Source organism: Epargyreus clarus, unplaced genomic scaffold, assembly GCF_041222505.1.
Source record: "Epargyreus clarus isolate Ecla_fem2 unplaced genomic scaffold, WU_Ecla_fem_2.2 ptg000002l, whole genome shotgun sequence".
NCBI lineage: Eukaryota > Metazoa > Arthropoda > Insecta > Lepidoptera > Hesperiidae > Epargyreus > Epargyreus clarus.
The window spans coordinates 10,458,611-10,478,426 of record NW_027332210.1 but is presented as its reverse complement, the minus strand read 5'-3'; the positions used below and the strand labels follow the sequence as shown (position 1 = coordinate 10,478,426).

At 33.2% G+C, this 19,816-nt stretch overlaps 1 protein-coding gene, 1 long non-coding RNA gene and 1 other non-coding gene across 3 annotated transcripts in view; all 3 read left to right on the top strand.

Annotated features, from left to right (window-relative positions):
• The window catches only part of HtrA2 (HTRA2-related serine protease), a 33,997-nt gene extending 23,376 nt beyond the window's left edge, over nucleotides 1-10,621 (top strand). Inside the window, exons 8-14 of the mRNA XM_073080084.1 lie at nucleotides 2,512-2,813; nucleotides 3,807-3,938; nucleotides 4,654-4,750; nucleotides 6,223-6,390; nucleotides 6,766-6,866; nucleotides 7,611-7,675; nucleotides 7,964-10,621. Of these exons, the coding sequence (XP_072936185.1) occupies nucleotides 2,512-2,813; nucleotides 3,807-3,938; nucleotides 4,654-4,750; nucleotides 6,223-6,390; nucleotides 6,766-6,866; nucleotides 7,611-7,675; nucleotides 7,964-8,129 (1,031 nt within the window). The 3' untranslated portion in view covers nucleotides 8,130-10,621. The remainder of the gene's footprint in view (nucleotides 1-2,511; nucleotides 2,814-3,806; nucleotides 3,939-4,653; nucleotides 4,751-6,222; nucleotides 6,391-6,765; nucleotides 6,867-7,610; nucleotides 7,676-7,963) is intronic.
• A 701-nt stretch (nucleotides 10,622-11,322) lies between these two features.
• Nucleotides 11,323-19,195, top strand: LOC140745249 (uncharacterized). The gene is made up of 5 exons (XR_012102640.1): nucleotides 11,323-11,363; nucleotides 11,623-11,659; nucleotides 12,342-12,407; nucleotides 15,712-15,834; nucleotides 18,980-19,195. It is a non-coding gene; the product is annotated as an uncharacterized LOC140745249 (long non-coding RNA).
• TRNAV-CAC (transfer RNA valine (anticodon CAC)) lies at nucleotides 13,568-13,640 on the top strand. The gene has a single exon. It is a non-coding gene; the product is annotated as a tRNA-Val (tRNA).
• Nucleotides 19,196-19,816: the final 621 nt, after the last annotated feature.

Sequence of the window (19,816 nt, the reverse complement as noted above, 5' to 3'; positions counted from 1 at the left end):
ATATTCTATGGTTTTTCTGTAATTTTTTGTTACAGACCTAATATCTAAATATAGGTACTATCTATTATAAGCCCCAAATATGATTTAACGTCCTTTGTAAGTTCATTTTATACGGCGCTAAATCATCAATCATCAACAACCCATTACTGTCCCACTGCTGGGCACGGGTCTCCTCTCATAATAAGAAAGATTAGGCCATAGTCCACCGCGCTGGCGGAGTGCGAATTGGTAGACTTCACATACCTTTGAGATTTTTGATGTGAAACATCTATAGCCGCACGTAAAACCGATTTCTGGCGTGGCGACGCATGCCGTCGATGCGTCGTATGCGTATCGTATCGTATGCGTCGCCACGCTATACGATGGTATATATATATACAGTCTATATGCAGTAGTGTGTGCGGTGTGGCGACGCGTCGCCATGCGCAAACAGTATTTTATCATTATGACATATTTAGTTCCTATCACAATATGTTCTTTTCTGCATATTACTTTTACAAAATAATGTCGATGTTTCACATCTGCCAGGCGTCCCGTGACGGCTCACATTTTTTTTTTATATAAATCTCTCGGGTATGCAGGTTTCCTTTCGATGTTTTCCTTCACCGTTTAGGAAGTGATAATTAATTTCTAATACGCACATAAGTTTGAAAAATCAGAGGTGCGTGCCTGGGATTTGAAGCTCGGACCCCTCGATCGGGATGCCGACTTTCTTAACCACTAGGCTATCACTGCTTTTTGGCGCTAAATATTAACTATAAAATATAAGTTATATTTTATAATTATCTATAGCAAATGGTGAAATAATTATATGTTTGTTTGATTCGCTGAATATCGGTATTAATTCAGTATCTAGTCTTAAAGAAATAGAATAGTTTCCAAATGAAATGATCTGATGTTGTCCTATTGAGCATTCTATAACTTCACAAGCATCTTTTAACATAATATTTTTTGGTTTTTAAATAATTAAAATAACAGATGAAATACTATATTTTAATCGACTTTAAAAATGGAGGAGTTTTTCATTTTTAATATATTATTCTTGGTATATGGTAACAAAAGTAAAGGAAATATGGGAAACCTTAAGTAGTTTAAAAGTCTCAATTTCAATCTATTGAATCAGTAACATAACAAAAGTTCGTACGAATTATAAAATTACATTTATGTTATTGCAATAACATGCACAAAATTCTCGTTTTAATATTGTAAAAATCTCTTTAATTTAAGATTCAATGTAGTGAGTAGAATAGTTCCTAATTTTTATTTTATGTAAACACCAATAATTAGTTATACTTATTATTATTTATAGCCTTAAGTATAGGGTAGACAATAAAATATTAAATATGGATATAAAGTTTACATAAATATATTAATCACATTTTATTTATGAGGTCTTTGTTAAAATAAATTTAAATATACCTTTTATTAAACATACTTTGTAAGTATCGTTAAAAACATTATAATTTAAGTTTCCTGGACATTGATTTCTTATTTTATATACCTATTAATCTGTTTTAAAAAGTAAAAGTGTATTAATACCAAACATCAATAATAATTGTAAGATTTATAGCTTAATCGCATATTGAGAAAGAATTTATGTATAATATATGAATCTTATGATAACTCTATATAGTAAGATGAAATTTGTATTTTTAAATAATAAATTTAATAAAAATATATTCGTATATGTGATTTTTAATTACCTCATTATTTCCTTCCGTTCCTACTTTGTTATATTCATTGAAGTTATATTTGTTATATTTTTGAAGGTGGTAGAACCCTTTGTGGTTCGACTCCGGCGGCACCACCGCCACACCTATTTCTACCTAATAACAGCAGTGTTAGGCGCTGCTGTGTTCCGGTTTGAAGGTTGTTGTAAGGAAGACAGACTTTTCCGAAGCGTTCCAGCTTAGTCCTCAGGGGTAGCGGCGCATCTGTGGCCGACCTCAGGTACGAATATCTAATCCTATCTAGGGTTAATTACAGATGTCCATGGGCGGCTGTAGACACTTACCCTCAGGTGGACTGCATGCGCGTCTGCTACTCTTATATAATAATAATATAAAAAATATATATTCATTACTTTTTGATGATTTGACTTGGTAGAGGCGTTTTTGTACATCTTGAAATTCTACCGGCACTAACGAAAGTAGTAAATGGTGGTGATACGTTATACCTAAAATGTATTTATTATATCGCGTTTTTTATTAGAATAACGTTAGTCGTTATTAGTGTTATTACATCAATATATTAACCGTTTTATCAACACAACACTAGTATTACTGCCAGTCTGACAAAACACGATAACTGTCACAGTCAGTGTCACGTAATGTCAAAATCATTTCGACTTGAAAATGTCAATGGTGCGGACTATTTCACGATTTTTATCCTCAAAACCAATAACAAACATAAATTACAGATGTTGCTGTCGTGTTATCGTGCCTTATAGAGACAATAAAAAGCGTGAAAATAAACAAAATGGCCGTTATGTTTTTGGCGGCATTTTCGCAGTGGCGGCGGGAGTGTTAGGTTATGTTGGTTTTAAGGAAAAATTGTTCGCGGCAACAGTGTCTAGTGATCACTTATCAGGACGGAGAGATAAGTACAACTTCATCGCTGACGTGGTGGCAGTTTCTGCTCCATCTGTGGTGTACATAGAGATAAGAGACTCTCGAAGGGTTGACCCATATACTGGGGTTAATTTGACACTGTCCAATGGGTCTGGGTTTATTGTGAAGGAAGATGGGTTGATCCTGACGAATGCACACGTCGTTGTCAACAAACCTAACACAATAGTTAGTGTTAGACTAATGGTGAGTACTGGGTAGTTTAATTTAATTAGAACACACACCATAGTAGTCTACTGCAATATAGAGATAGAAATGTATTCGTTATATTGGTGTTAGAAGTATTATTGAAAACTTTGCTTCAAGTATATATATAGATCTTGGACTTAAAATAGGATAATATATATGATGCAATCATATGAAACCTTTTTTTATTGGTAACAAAACTTTCAAATCAATCTTCAGTCTTCTTCAATTTCAATTCAATTCAATTTCACTTCAATTCTTCAGCCTGTGTGGTTTGTGGTTGTGGTCTGTTGTCTCCAAGATGAGTTACAGGTGGCCATGTTACAGTAAATATTTAATACTACTTCAAATATTCAATATCACTTGATGGCTATTTGTAATTTCTATTTCCTAGAAAATTAGAATGATCCTTAAATTTAAAATTTGCAATAACATATTAGTTACATTCACATTGGTTTCCTATGTCTTAAGTATGATGCAATCATAGATTAGTAAAGATTACTTACTCCTAACAAGAAAATGTAACCACTTTTCTCAATTGAAATTGTCACTGTCATCTATTTTCGTGTTTGAAAAATATAAAAAAAAAACAGTTTTTAAATCATTTCAACAAATGAAACGATATTTATCCGCACTTTGATTTCGTGTTTTTGCACCACTTAACTGCGCGTCTGCATTATTCCGCGTAAAATACACCATACGCCAACACCAACTAGTATGGAAAAAACTATGAGAATGTAAATCTTTGGTAGAGGGTGCGCGTGATGCCTGGAAACATGAACCTGCGCTACCCAAATCAATATTTATTTGAAATCTATATTATCTGTTTATATTTAAAATTTTATTACTGATAATCCTTTATTAATATTTTTTTGTTAAATGTTAAATGCACTTGCCTTTATTTATACTTTTATTAAATACACTAAAGTTGTATATATATTCTTCTGTGCACACACTTAGTTTCATTTTTCAATCTCAATTGTTGCTTTACAGAATGGCTCATCCTACACAGGTGTAATAGAAGATGTGGACATGAGATCAGACCTGGCGACCCTACGAATCCCAGTGGAGAAGCTGCCAACCATGAAACTCGGCACATCAGCTGATATTAGGCCCGGCGAGTGGGTTTGTACTGTATTTGAACATGGGTTTAATTTAAATTTATATAGACCTGTGTGGCGGAGCGGTCAGCATACTGGTCTGACCTGCAGAAAATCCCGGGTTTGATCCCCGGCCAGACAGATATTTAAACTATGAATTTAGGTTTCCGTTTCCGGGTTTAGGTGTTTGTGTATTTGTCTGTGTGTGTCCATAGCACCCATGAATCATAGTGTGGGACTGTGAGTGTAGAAAGTGTTTATGTTTATAGACTATATTATGATGGTCACTTTATGGTCACTGATGATGACTTAATCGTAACTTATAAGGTGACCATCTAGATTTCCTAAAGTGGTATTCATCACTTACCATTAGGTGGACTGCAAATTTCTTGCTATCCCAATCTTATAAAAAAAAAAAAAATTTTTAGAACCCACCATGGTACAACTTCAAAGGGACCTCCTCTACACCTATTTCTTATAAGGCCAGTGTTAAGCGCTGCTATGTTTTGGTTTGAATAGTGTTGTAACACAGATGCTTAAACAAGGTGTTCCAACTTTAAGTGACTTAAGGTAGGTCTCCAACTATCTATGGTTGGTTACAGGTTCATAAACAGTAGTTATAAAAACCATGTGTACTGCATGTCTATGCATGTGTACTCCTATAATATATACAATGTAATAATTACATGTTTTGTATAAGTAAGGTAGACAGCTTATATAAAATATAAATAAATTTCCAGGTTGTTGCAATGGGAAGCCCTCTTGCCTTGAGCAACACAGTAACTGCTGGTGTGGTTAGTTCCACTCAAAGGAATAGTGAAGAGTTGGGCTTGAGAGGTAAATTATATTTTGTTAATTAAAGTAACGGATATAATATATCTTTGGTATTTAAATGTAGAGTATTGTAGGGTCAGCAAAAAAGTGTTATATGGAAATTAACATCATGGCAATTATACATTTTAGGAATCTCGTTAAAATCAAATTTTGTTTTCCTTGATTATTAAAGCAAGTGAGAATTAATTTCTATTAATAAGAGCTTAATTAATTTCTCGAAATCCTAGATACAGGTCAATTTTCAAAACCAGTACACTCACTACATTACATACACATGATGACAATTCCTCAATTTAATTAACTGACTATACAGCTCATTTCGTTTCGCAAATCACATCTTAATCTTATATAATCCTAACTAGTTTTTGCCCGCGGCTTCGCCCGCGTTTAAAAGAAAATAATATGACATACTAATATACATAAAACTGAAAATTCGTACCTTCATTGGAATGACAGTGGCGCCATCTGGCGAAAATTGGTCATACCAACTCTGAAACCTTCGTGGGCTCATGGACAACAACTTTGCTAAAGATCATCACTTGATCAAATGCATAGTTTACGATTCAATCCTTACTAATATCGATTAAAATAATCGATTTTTTTGGTCCAAAAGATCGATTCTCCGATTAATCGATCTTAGATCGATCTCTAGTTCCCGTAGGATTTCCAGGATAAAAACTATCCTATGTCCTTTCTCAGGTCTCAGACTATCTTTGTACAAAATTTCATTAAAATCGGTTCAGTGGTTTAGGCGTGAAGAAGAGACAACCAGACAGACAGATAGACAGACTTACTTTCGGATGTATAATATTAGTAAGGATAATTTAATTCTAAAGTAGGGTTTTACGTTTTCCTCTCACATAGAATACAAATAGAAAGGACAATGCCCATGAAAGTATGGACCGCCGTCCAGAGTTGCATCAAATTGAAACTTGTTGTGGACGATGTATAATTAACCAAATACTACCACCAATAATTATTTTTTAGATCAGCACCCGGGCTCTAAAGTTATTTACCGAAATGTTACATAACCTCAAAATCGAAATTATCCGACGATAGATTGATGGTCGGTTTTAACTGATAGTAGGTAACTATAATGTAGTTCGACTAACATATTCCATTTACTTTTAAAGGTAGTCGGTAAAAAAAACCTAAAATAATCCTAAAAACCTAAAATAATGAATTCCGAGTATAAAATACCGCCATTTTAATTTTTAAGAACAACAATCAACATTTCATCTTATTTTTTCTTAAATGGAATCCCCTTGTTCAAAGAAACTATTCTGATCGACAAACTATGTAAAAAAATCAAATTTTTTTTTTAATATTACTTTCATTTTGACGCATGAGAAAAATCAGTACCAAGAATGGGCATACTCCTTTTGGATTACAATTTAAAATCTTTAGTGAAACTAGTTAGGGATGCCAAATATTTATTAACTCTTATAATAATAAAGTTTGCTTTACTTCTTCAGGGAGGGATATGGTCTACATTCAAACTGACGCGCCTATCACGTTTGGTAACAGCGGAGGACCGCTCGTCAATTTGGACGGGGAAGCAATAGGCATCAATGCTATGAAAGTCACATCGGGGATATCCTTCGCAATACCTATAGATTACGTTAAGGAGTTCTTGGCTAAGAGTTAGTATATTTTACCTTTTAATTTCTGCTCACTTAATATCACTGAAGGTGGTAGAACCCTTTGTGGTTCGACTCCGGCGGCACCACCGCCACACCTATTTCTACCTAATAAAAGCAGTGTGGGGCGCTAAAAATAAGTTATTTGTAAACCTGTTAAATGTACCCTAAAAAGACATTTTAATTCTTTAAGTCCTTCACAAAAGGACTAACATTTTGATTTTGAGGTTACCACAGAGTGACAGGCAGAAAAGGTAATTAAGTAATAGTAAAATATATAGCAGATCTTCTCATAATTTTTTAAAATTTTTATGTCCATAAAATATATTGATCGATATTTGTACAGAATACAGAATTTCATAAGTTAAATTTTTTCAGAGGATGCAAAACCACCGCCGGTGTCACGAAGATATCTTGGTATAACGATGCTGTCTCTATCTCATAATATCCTGCAAGAATTAAGAATGAGAAACCCAGAGGTTAGTATTAAGGTTAGGTTTATATTACATTATCTCAGGTTACTTTTTTATATTATAGGAGTACCTGATAGTAAGTCGCTACTGCCGCCCATGGACATCTGTAATCAACCCCAGATAGGATTAGATATTCCTACCTGAGGTCGGCTACAGATGCGCCGCTACCCCTGAGGACTAAGCTGGAACGCCTCGGAAAAGTATGACACTCTTACCACACCCTTCAAAACGGAACACAGCAGCTCCTAACACTGCTGGTATGAGGCAGAAATAGGTGTGGCGGTGGTGCCGCCGGAGTCGAACCACAAAGGTTTCTACCACCTTCTAAAACTTTTTTACTTTTAGCTTTTATTTTTTTTAACATATACTGGATGGTGTGTGGTCATTACCATCTGTGGATATCCGTAACCAGCTCGATATGGGACAGGGACTATACCTAAAGCCGATTATAGATGTGTTGCTACTTCTGAGGACTACAATGTCTTATACAGGGTGAATTTTACAAATAGGCTTTCAGGGCCAAATCCGAAACTATAAGGATAAGCTAAAAATGCAGAAAGGAATTACGAGGCCGATTTTGATAAAAACTAAAACTGCATCATTAGATTTTTAAAATATTGTTGTCCCCTAGCCGGGAATCGAACAAGTTCATTTTGAATAAAAAAAAAATACACCCTCTATATTATTTCTCTATCTGATAGTGTTACTTATAAGGATCAAATTCTGTAAAATCCATGCTATTTATTTCAGATGCCGTCCGATATAGACCACGGGATTTTAGTATTCAAAGTTATAATAGGTTCCCCTGCATATAAGTAAGTCAAAAATGTACTTTTTTACACTTATTTTAGTTAATAAACCCCTAGATAAGATTGGAATCCTTTTTAAGTTTAATGACAAGCATTGATATTCTTGAGGATAAGCCTAAAATAAGTCTCTTACCACACCATTCCAGCCAGACCACAGCAATGTTAAACTGCTCCTGTAAGGCATAAATAATTGTAACAGTGTTTCCTATATACCACAGTGAAAACAATTTAAAACAGGTCTACTTTCATAACATTTCCACATAAGGTAGTAAATATTTCTGTATACATTTTCAGTGGAGGTCTCCAGCCAGGCGACATAGTGACCTCTATGAACAACAAGCCCGTTCATAGTGCGTCGGACATCTACAGCACTTTGGAAAGCACCACGGGGGCGTTGCAAGTCGAAGTCGTTAGGGGAAGAGCGAAATTTGTACTGAAAATCATCCCAGAAATACACTAAAAATGTTAAACTGTGTAGTCTGCGCCAAACTGCTAGTCCGCTCTGAAGTGTGAGCAGGTGTAGTCATACAATTTGCTATGGCGACGCGGTTCGTTTTTATATTCAGAGCGGACTAGAAGTTTTACGCAGACTATACCTACACTATCCTGTTAGGGGGTTGTGATGAACAGACCTATACATATATATACAATATACAGATATATACAAAAAACCTGAATTGAAATGCTTAATTTGGATAGGAAGAAGTGCTATCGGAGTAACTTTAATATATTTGATTTGATTATACACGCCGGTATAGTAAAAATGGTTTATAAGAAGTGTAGGGAAAAGTTCCAGGCGCACCCACGTAGTCTTAATAATATATTATACTTTACAAAACTAAAAACCACGTGTTTTGAAAGGAAAATCGTTAATCCTGATGAGGACAAAGCGACAAAATTATTAAAATCGTGTTTTGTCATCGGTGCTTGAAAATTGTTCAAAATTTTGAATTAAATATGGTTCAAAGTGGGTAAAAATTTAGTTCAACAATGCCTTTATACACTCAGATACATACATACATAAAAGTCAAGGTAATAAAAGTAAAGTAGAACGTCAGGCTTTAAAATTTGCTAACTTTGAGCATAATCAAATATAAGTGTAATCTATATATATAAAAATCAATTGCAGTTCGTTAGTCTCACTAAAATTCGAGAACGGCTGGACCGATTTGGCTAATTTTAGTTTAGAATAATTTGTGGAAGTCCAGGGAAGGTTTAAAATGTGAGTAAATATGAAATGTATTTCATAAATAGATTGTGAGGTGGTACAAAGTTTGCCGGGTCAGCTAGTAATAATATACAATATATAAACACCAAACATATACACTTTGTAGTATAAATTTTAAAGAATAATCCATAAGGCTTTCCATTTTGGTGTTGTGTGTAATAAATTCTAAAAATAAATTTTACAAAATAACATAATGTGTGATAAAAATACACACACAACCAAGGTGTTGCCTGAGCATTGTTTTCTATTGCAATAATTATTGTAAGTTGAAACACAAGATGTTCCAAATTAGTCCATTAATAATAAATGTGATACGGTCAATTATTTAATATATTACTCTTGTTGCAGTATTTAAACTTAATTCTAAAAAAACAACAAAGCAATAATAATTAACAGTTCCTTAAATCCTTATTATTTATAATTTATACAGTTTTGTATAAATATGTAAATAGGATATATGGTGAAATAAAACTTAAAGTCATCACTTCATGCATAAGTGTAGTATCAGGTCTACTTATTTACGACTTATATTCTCTATGGCTTTGCTTATATAAGCCGGCGTGTCTCCCGCTGTCGGCAAAATAATCCGTTTTCAGGAGTGACATAACGGTTACATTAGATACTAGACAAATATCTAGCAAGAGTCATGTATACTATAGTCTGATTCATAATTAGGTGTCCAAAATGTAAACAAAGAAATGTCACTGTCAAAATAAAGAAGAAACCAAAACTTTAACAAACTCAACAAAAAACTAAAACTTAAACAACTATACACAATTTAACAAATGCGCTATGAAAACGAGAAAATATTCGAGTGCGATCACAGTCACGAAAATGAATAACATCAGCTACGAAACTTAAAAATGACGGCACAAGAAATGTTTTGGATTCCGATTGTGTTACCATTATTACATTTTAATTTTCTACCATAAACCTTGTTTTTATTATTATTACTGTATGGAACGAAATTGAAATAATATAAATATTAGAAAATGTGAATTAATCTTAATTTATTTTGATTATTATTTTATTATTGTTGTATTACTTTAATATCGTCGGAAATAAGAAACTACCATTTGAAACAAATTTTCTTGACATGTCAACACCTTTGTTTACATTTTGGACATCTTGTTGCTTAATAGAAAGAGACATCTAGCGGATTTTTTGCATACTTGTAGTGTTTTTACTTACTAGCTTAGTACATCTAGCGGAACTTTCTTGCATAATGGTGACGTGTGATGGTTTAATGAGGGTCATCATGCAATATTTTAAATTAATAGTTTAATCTCAGATTTTTACATTTTCTATAATTATACCATACTGTGTTCTATAATTGTATCATGCTTGTGCTCCGGATTAAAGAGTGTGTTAAGACAAGACATACGTTTCAGAGGCGTTCCAGCTTAGTCCTCAGGTGTAGCGGCGCATCTGTGGTCTACCAGGTAGGAATATCTAATCCTATTTGGGGTTGATTACAGATATCCATTGGCGGCAGTAGCCACTTACCATCAGGTGGATTGCATGTTCGTCTGCTACTCCTATAATATTAGAAAAGAACAAACTTACTCGAGGGGTCGTAACTTAGTCCTCAGGTGTAGCAGCAGGTGTATCTGTGGCCGACCTCAGATAGGACTCTTATCTTATCAGGATTGATTATATAGGCGGCAGTAGCCACTTACCATCAGATGCTAGTTTGCCACTTCTTTATGATAAATGAATAAATATAATGTAGCCAATTTAGAAATGCATGCTGCCTTAACTTCGCCTGTAGTTTTTCCTATACACTTCCATAAATACGTTTAATATTTTTAATACAAAATAATGTCATTATAGGTACACACCATGAATTTGCTTATACAATAATGTATTTATGTTTTAAAGTATATAATATAAACATTTATATAAATGATATAGATGCTTGTTATAATATAATGTAATATTGTTGAGTACATTATGTGTAACGTAAGGAGTATTTGTAACGTAGTCTTAAGGAATTGTTGACTGCAATAAAATTTTATTAAACTTTTGTTTTTATTTGTAACACCTTAACAATTATCTCTGTCTGGCCCGAAAAGGGTCGAATAATACCTTAATAAAGAATTAATTTATGATTCATGCTCCACAAGAGAATAATATATTTTCTGTAGTTTTTAAGTCATATCTCGGAAGTGTATCACTTAAAACTTTTTAATTATATTTAACTATGGGCTATCGATTCACATTATATTTTTTTATTGATCAGATGTTTTTTTTTTTCAAAACAGAAATGATAGATTTTTTATTATTTCCAGTGCATTACAACTCCTACTAGAAAATACTTCTACCTCGATATTTCAATTTATTTTTTAATTAATTTCTGAAGGCAATGGATATTTAATATCTTATTTCACGGCGTTGTGAGATAAGCCTTCAGTTAGTGAAATGTGAACAATGTTACAGCCACTTATATTATTCCTGCTTATTTTGGTAAGAAAACTATTGAATATAACTATTAATATGTTAATTTCGAATAGGGGACATTGGGTTACCCACGCTAGTGCAAGATTAGTCTAAAAAATATTAGAAACCTTCGTATTTCGTCTTTTTATATAGAAAACTTTATATAATAGTCAGCTCTTGGCTGTAAGGGTTGATTATCACTGTAAATAAACAATTTGATAATCGAAAAAAAAATATTCCGGTACATACTTTTTAAACTTTACCCTCTTATTATTATTTTTAACAGTATGGTCTTCAGTCACGAGCTTTAAGTCATTCTTCAGGTAATTTTTTAGTCAATTGAATTAGTTGTAACTTGAAATCTATCTTCTTATCTTACTTTCGGCAACAATTTGATACAGTAATCATCAATATTGCGATTAGAATAAGTGAATCAATCAACACGAAGACTTGCGGGTTGTTGAAGATATTGGTCAGACCAGTGTTATAGTTACGGTCTTAAGATCACCTGGCAAGGTTTACATTTTGACAAAAGTCTCCAGCATCGTAACTAGGACTAGCTCCTGGAGACTGGAATGATAGACATGTGTGATCAATTTCAATAAAATATGGGTCTCACGTAAATCCTGTCTAAATATAAGGACTAAGTTGTAAGAATTCTGTAAATTGTAGGTATACAATTATTAATTATTAGTCTATATGTTACAGTCAAAACGATCAAATAGCTATTATACATAATGACTGATTTGTCCAGACAATGTGATAAAATAATCACTTTATCCGGCTGTTAGGTACATATAATAGCAGGTTAAAATTAGTCAAAGTTATAAATAACACGGATTTAATCACATTAACCAACCATTATATAAACTATCTTAAAATACTTGAATAAAGTTCATTATGTAATGGCTAGATATTATGTATAATATCTGAATTTATCACTTTGACTGTAACATATAGACTATAGTAGGTACCTACTTCTAACTAATATTTTATCGATTTTAGCCCTAGTAGAGGATGGAAAACCTATATTAAGAACTGCGTTAGAAGAACCTACTGATGGAGAAAGTAGTAAGTTTCCTTATGTTTTAACTGACTATTTTTACTGCCGCAAAATGGTACTTGATTTAACTAGTATAATAACAATAGTTAGCAAATCTGGTTACCTACTTGTTTTTAGGGTTCCGTACCCAAAGGGTAAAAACGGAACCCTATTACTTAGACTTCGCTGTCTGTCCGTCGGTCACAGGGCTATATCTTCGGAACCGTAATAGATAGACACATGAAATTTTTACAGAGGATGCATAACGGTAGCCGCTATAATTCACGTTGTTTACGTATTATTCATTATCACCCCAACGCCATCTACTGTTGTATCATATAAGTAAGTATTGTTGAAAATTATAAAATGAATAAAAATAAATAAAAAACAATGAATGGTGGTACGGAAGCCTCCATGTGCGAGTCCGACTCGTACTTGGCGAATTATTATATCAGTTTTTACTTACAAAATTACATGTCACTTTTTTATTTATTTCTTCATTTACTTATTTCTTTATTTCCTTATTTATCTATCATGTCTAAATCTAAGAATAATATAATAAGACAAATGAAATGGAATTAAGTTACATTGAATGAAATTTAAATAATGAAATAAAATTATTCTAAATTTGAAATTGTCAACGAACATAAGAAAATAATAATAAAATAATATTTTTTATCGAAAGCATTGTTACTATTCAACAAGGTATCTATCTAGTCTAGATAGACATACCTATTGTATGGCATGCTCTCTAAACCACGTCATTTATGAACAACTTATAAAGAAAATGTATTTCATTGATTTTTAAAATTGTTAAGGCACGCAAGTACTTAAGTAACTCATCCCAGGGACAGCAATTTAGATGTAGCTTTTTATATTTAATTTAAAATAAAGTTATATTATTTCATTATTTTTTTATATTACTTTAATTTATTTTAGTTAAAACATTTAAGTGTGTAAATGTCAAAAATAAAAATATATGTTAGTTAAAAAAAAAAAGAAAAAAAAAGTAACTCCTAAAAATGTATTTAATAAATAGGTATTATAAATAAAAAGGTACTTTTTATGTATTTCATTAAACTCAATAATAGGTATATGTATAATAAAAAATCTATGACGTTATTGTACTATTGAAATATATGTTGCTTTCCTTACATCCAGTACGAATTTTACGCCAGTGTTATCACAAGTTTCCGTAGTGTAGCGGTTATCACGTGTGCTTCACACGCACAAGGTCCCCGGTTCGATCCCGGGCGGAAACATTTCCACCGTATATTACGACTTTTTTATAATTTTTGCTTTTTTTTTTGCAAAAAACTTTTGTTTGACCAATAAAAAAAAAAAAACAAAAAAATAATTTTACCATTACTATACACTGTCATCTGTATAATGTCAAAATGTGCCATTAAATCCATAAATAAAAAAAAATAATAAAAACAAATTATCTTTAAATTTAAGTTTTTTTTTTAAGTATCTATAAAATGATCTTCCAATGTTCATTCATATATTGTCATCTAAATCCGCCTTAAACACAAGAAAGATAGATACATTAATTTGAACATATGTGGCATATTTGGTGTTCGATGTAGGTATTTGATGTTAAAAAAAATGGATTTTATAATATTTCACCTGATATCCTTTTCCGATCCTTATTCTTTGGATACTGTAGCGACCTAAAAGGTCTTTGGGAGATACAGAAATAGAAATATTATTTGAAGGTGGCAGAACTCTTTGTGGTTCGACTCCGGCGGCACCACCGCCATACCTATCTCTGCCTAATAACAGCAGTGTTAAACGCTGCTGTGTTCTGGTTTGAAGGATGTGGTAAAGGAGACTCGGTTTCGGTTCGGAGACTGATTTGAAGGATGTGGTAAGGAGTACTCCTATCCAGTACTTTACCGAGGCGTTCCAGCTTAGTCATCAGGGGTAGCGGCGTACCTGTGGCCGACCTAAGGTACGAATATGTAATATTCGTGTCTACGTATCTATCTCAGTTGACTACATATGTCCTTGGGCGGCAGTAGCCACTTACAGGTGGATTGCATACTCGCCTGTTACTTCTATATTGTAAAAAAAAAGTTACCTAATTGTATCAGGCGTTACTTTGCGGAAATCCATGCTATTAAGTTAAGATTAAAACTACTTCGCAACAATCCGCTACAAATATGTATGATGTTATATGTTTTTTTTAAACCATGCAGTATGTACCACTCTCCCTCCCACGAAGGATGCGTGCAGATGAAAAAAAAAAAATATACACCACCAACACGTGTTTCGCTCCAAAACGGAGCATTATCAGGGTAAGTTGACTCTACGATGGTTAATCGTTAAGTTACATACTGCATGGTTTAAAATATATACTATCACACATATTTGTAGCGGATTGTTGCGAAGTAGTTTTAATCTTAAATTAATAAAAAAAATATATTGACAATCCTACGATTTTCAAGATGGCTGAAATCGTTTGCATATTTTTATTTGTATACCTCCCCAAATTTGTCTAAATAATTTTCTCCCATTTTTCTCATCAGGATCATGAGATAACGATTATCCTTGTGTGATTTTAGCGTGGTTGTTAGTTTTTTCTTTTAGTACATTTGAGATCTTTCTTAAAATCACGTAAAACGTGCTTCAGAGTTCCACGTGACATTCCAATATTTCCATTAGGAACTCATTACTTCGGAATCGTTCTGCGAGATTGCAGTGGAACTTCGTCCGACTAACCATCTTGATCTCATTATAGCTCCAACCATTAGATTAGTCCCCAATCTATCTGATTGCAAATGTCCGCATGAATTTAACTATATAAGTCGTATTAAGATAGGATTTATATTCATTTAAATTAATTCTTGGATAATACAGAATAAAATATAAATAAAAATTGATCAAGAACGAGTCGCACAAAAAGGGTTCCGTACGAACAAATTTTAATTTAATTTTATGTTTATTATTTGAACTATCCACCTATTACGGTTGAATAAATAAGTCAAGTCTTTATTTATTACAGTTCAAAAGATAAAGCCCTATGATAGATGGAGAGACAGCGTAGGCTTAGTTCTGTTTTTACCCTTTTAGTACAGAACCCTAAAAACAAAATTTGCTATTTTAAGTGTTCCATTACCTATCATTCATCATCACCCCAACGCCATCTATGATGATAGGTACATTGTCAGAAAATAGTGATAGATGGCGTTGTCTCATATCACTAAGTATTGTTGAAAATAATTTAATGAATAAAAATAAGTAAAACATTATAAACATTTGGTAGTACGGCTTCCTTATGCGATTTTTTTAACTGTTTTGAAGTGTCTTTAAATTATTATTTGATTTCAGAAGTTAAAAGGGAATCCGAGAATGAACCGGGTTGGCTGCAAAAATTACGTAAAAATATAATTTATATATTAAATGGGTACGGATTCAAAGACGCGAAGAGCTACATAAAACAGTTAGTTGAAGGTATGTTTTACTTATTATTTATATCTTTATAAAACAAAACCATAAATAAGATTGGCTTAGTTGAAAAATCAGTGGTGTGTCTGGGACCAGGTCCCTGATTGAGAAGTCAAGTTATGTATCAGAAATTAGAAATTAATTATCACTTGCTATAACGGTGAAGAGCAGTGATAGCCTAGTGGTTAAGAAACGCGGCCTCTCGATCGAGGGGTCCGAGGTTCAAATCCCAGGCACGCACCTCTAATTTTCAAATTTATGTGCGTATTAGAAATTAATTATCACTTGCTTAAACGGTGAAGGAAAACATCGTGAGGAAACCTGCATACCTGAGAGATTTATAAAAAAAAATCTTAAAGGTATGTAAAGTCTACCAATACGCACTTGGCCAGCGCGGTGGACTATGTCCTAATCCTTCTCATCTCTAATCTGAGAGGAGACCCGTGCCCAGCAGTGGGACAGTAATGGGTTGATGACGATAACGGTGAAGGCAAACGTCGTAAAGAAACTTACACACATGAGAGTTCTTACACAAATAGTTCTTAAAGGTTATATATTTTTTATTTTATAATATAGGAGTAGCAAACGAGCATACAGTCCACCTGATGTTAAGTGGCTACTGCCGCCCATGGACATCAGTAATCAGCCCCAGATAGGATTAGATATTCCTACCTGAGGTCGGCCACAGATGCGCCGCTACCCCTGAGGACTAAGCTGGAACGCCTCGAAAAAGTATGTCTCCCTTACCACACCCTTCAAAACGGAACACAGCAGCGCCTAACACTGCTGTTATTAGGCAGAAATAGGTGTGGCGGTGGTGCCGCCGGTGTCGAACCACAAAGGGTTCTACCACCTTCAAATGCTATGTAATGTTATGTTAACATGTTATGCTATGTAAAGCTGTCCGTCTCTGGAATCCTCTCCCTAAATCTATCAGTCTATCTAGTTCCTTGCATATTTTCAAGAACCAAGTCAAGGCTCATTACTTGCATTTTTTATCCCTCTTCCTCATGACGCATTTCCTCCTAGTGTACCTATTATACCTTTGTTATGCCATTTACATTTATAAGATATAATATGTGTTATGTATTTATATACTTTCTTCTTTGTGTGTACACCCTACATTGTTAATGACTCGTATATCTTTAACTCCGTCCCAAAGGTTGTCAGGAAGAAATCGCTCATTAGCGATAAGACCGCCTTTTTGTATATCGTCTCTAATGTTATTTTATGTGTTCCTAGTATTGTGGTGTGTAAATAAAGAGAATTTGTTGTTGTTGTGTATTTATTTATTTAAAAAATGGCAAACCAACTAAATATATAAACAGCATTCAAAAGAGACTATACAAAGCTAGTTATTATATTATGTACTTAAATTATAGGTGTGCACAGCATTGCAAGAAACATAGTCAATCACAAAAAACAAATATTAATCTAAAATGGATACAAGATAATAAGGAACTTAGATAGAAGACATAAAAATAAATTAATGGTAATATTTATTAGCCTACAGCAATGTGAAGTTTTTGTTTAAAATTATATAATGATTCTGAAAAAATATCTATATCAACATTATGGAAAATATTGTTATAATTTCTTAAGGTAAGGTTTAAAGGCGAATTGTATGCATATTTACATTTGTTGTAAAAGGTATAAAAAGGCTTGTGATTACTTAGTCGTGCAGAAGGTCTAGGTACACAAATGTTCACCAGGGAAAGAAGGAATGGACAGTCAATTTTGTACAGAAACATGATTCTGAAGGATTCGTTCCGTAATCCGTTTGTATAGTTGATGGACCTCAAAGTGACGTAAACGATCGTCATAGGCTTTTATGGTGTTATGTATACTAGTCACATAAGATATTCTTTTAATGATTTTTTTTTGTACATTTTCGATGCGTTGAATATTGGTTTGATGCATAGGATACCAGACTATAGAGCAATACTCAATGTGACTATGTATGATGTCAATGTCTACCAATTCGTGCTTGGTCAGCGCGGTAGACTTAAACCCTTTTACTCCGAGAGGAGTCTCGTGGCAAGCAGTGGGACAATAATAGATTGACGGTTGATTATACGAAAATATAGAAATTAGTCATATTATATACATATGAAGAAATATGTTAAAATGTGTGCATCGAGCTAAAAGTTCCAACTCATTGACTCGTTAACTGCCTTCATTGATGCGATGCGAGCTGAGCGATTTTTGAATCCGATTGATTGTGATCAAATCGGTATATATTTTAGTAAATGGTAGTAATGTATTAAACAACTAAGTAGGTATCTAGTGCGAAGTTGGTACCCTTTGTAGTGAGAGTCTGGTATCACCGCCACACCTACTTCTGCTTCATATAAGTGTTAGCACAGCTGAGTTCCCCTTTGAACGGTGTGGAAAGGAAGACATACGAGGCGTTTCAAGTCCTGCGGGGTAGCCACAAATAATTTGGGTTCTGTTTTGATTTTTTTTTAGTATTTTATCCAAAATTAAAATTAAAATTTCATTTGTTAAAAATTGATTCATATAGATTTTTTTTCGAACATCAACAAACTACTACCGCTTTAGAAAGAGGTTCGTTATGGAGAGGAAGTGGCGAAAGTAACTCCCTATGTGCACAATTTAAAATCTTTTAAAAGTAAATACTCGTATTATACAATGTTATGAGATGAATATATTGCTTAATAGTCTGTTTTTACGGGATGATGGGTTCGCCCAGCGAAATAATCCCATTTTAAATTAAAAATTATAAATGAATAGGAGTAGCAACTGACGTCCATGAGCTGCAGTGACCACTTAGGGACCTACTATCTACCTAGATGGGAATATGGGATTCTCGTCTGCTACCTTAATATTTAAAAAAGTGATTGCAAATCTATCAAAAACATTATGGTTCGATTAAAATTTATTAGCGTTCATATGTTCTGCGTGAAGTCGCGATCACTGTTCTAGTTCAAAATGTAGAAGGCCCTGGGTTCTACCCCGACTAGGCAGACAAGTAATAAATTATAGATAGGTGTTTTATAGTCATTTTTACGCGTTTTTATGCTACTCATCTTATGTAGATATAGGTTATCTATATTACACATGACATAGGCTTCTTTCATTTATATTCTAACGAAAAATATTTTTTTTGATATATTCATGTTATTTTCAGACGCAGAGAAGACAAGCAACACGTTACTACATGTCAAAGGTATATTCAAATATGGCTTTCCTGTAACATGTGATATCGTGAAATAGGATAGGCTTCGAATGTGATAATTCATGAATATTTTTTCGATAAAATATATTTCTTAGCATTGTTTTTCAACTTTTTCTATGGCAGTCTATTACATTCTACTGTGTGGTGTAGTTTCACGTTAATCATCTGGATCATGGGCATATATATAGGAGAAAGGTTAGAGGGCCTGGGACCTCTTAGTCTCGTCGAGAAAAACAATATCTTCAATTCACCGATCAGTTCTCTCAGTATGAGTCGGTATCGTTCATTGTGCTACGACATAAGCGCTGAAAGTCTGAGAAAACATTTTCATTGTCATCTAGAGGTAAATAAAAAGATAGAGATAAATAAATTGTTGCCTAATTTACCAACAGTTGCTAAATAAATAACTCAATTTTGAGATATAGATAAATACCGGCAATATAATGATTTCTATGTAAATAATAATTTATTCCGCTGCTATAAAGCACATTAATTTTATTTAAAACCCTCATTTCAGCAATTTATTAATTTATACAACACTTTCTAAATCAAGTTATGTTCAGATACGAACGTAGATTTTAAGTAAAAGTCAGACTGACCCAAGCAAATAAACCTCCATTTAATTAGGTCGCCTATACCTGAACCAATTTATCAAAACTTTATGAAGCTTTCTGACTTCGAGTACAAACTTTATTTTCGTTTTAACCCGTTTTAAAGTTTCGTGTTTAATATTATTCAACATATTTCAGTTACTTCTGATGGTGAGTTGGAATTTTGTTACAAACTTTC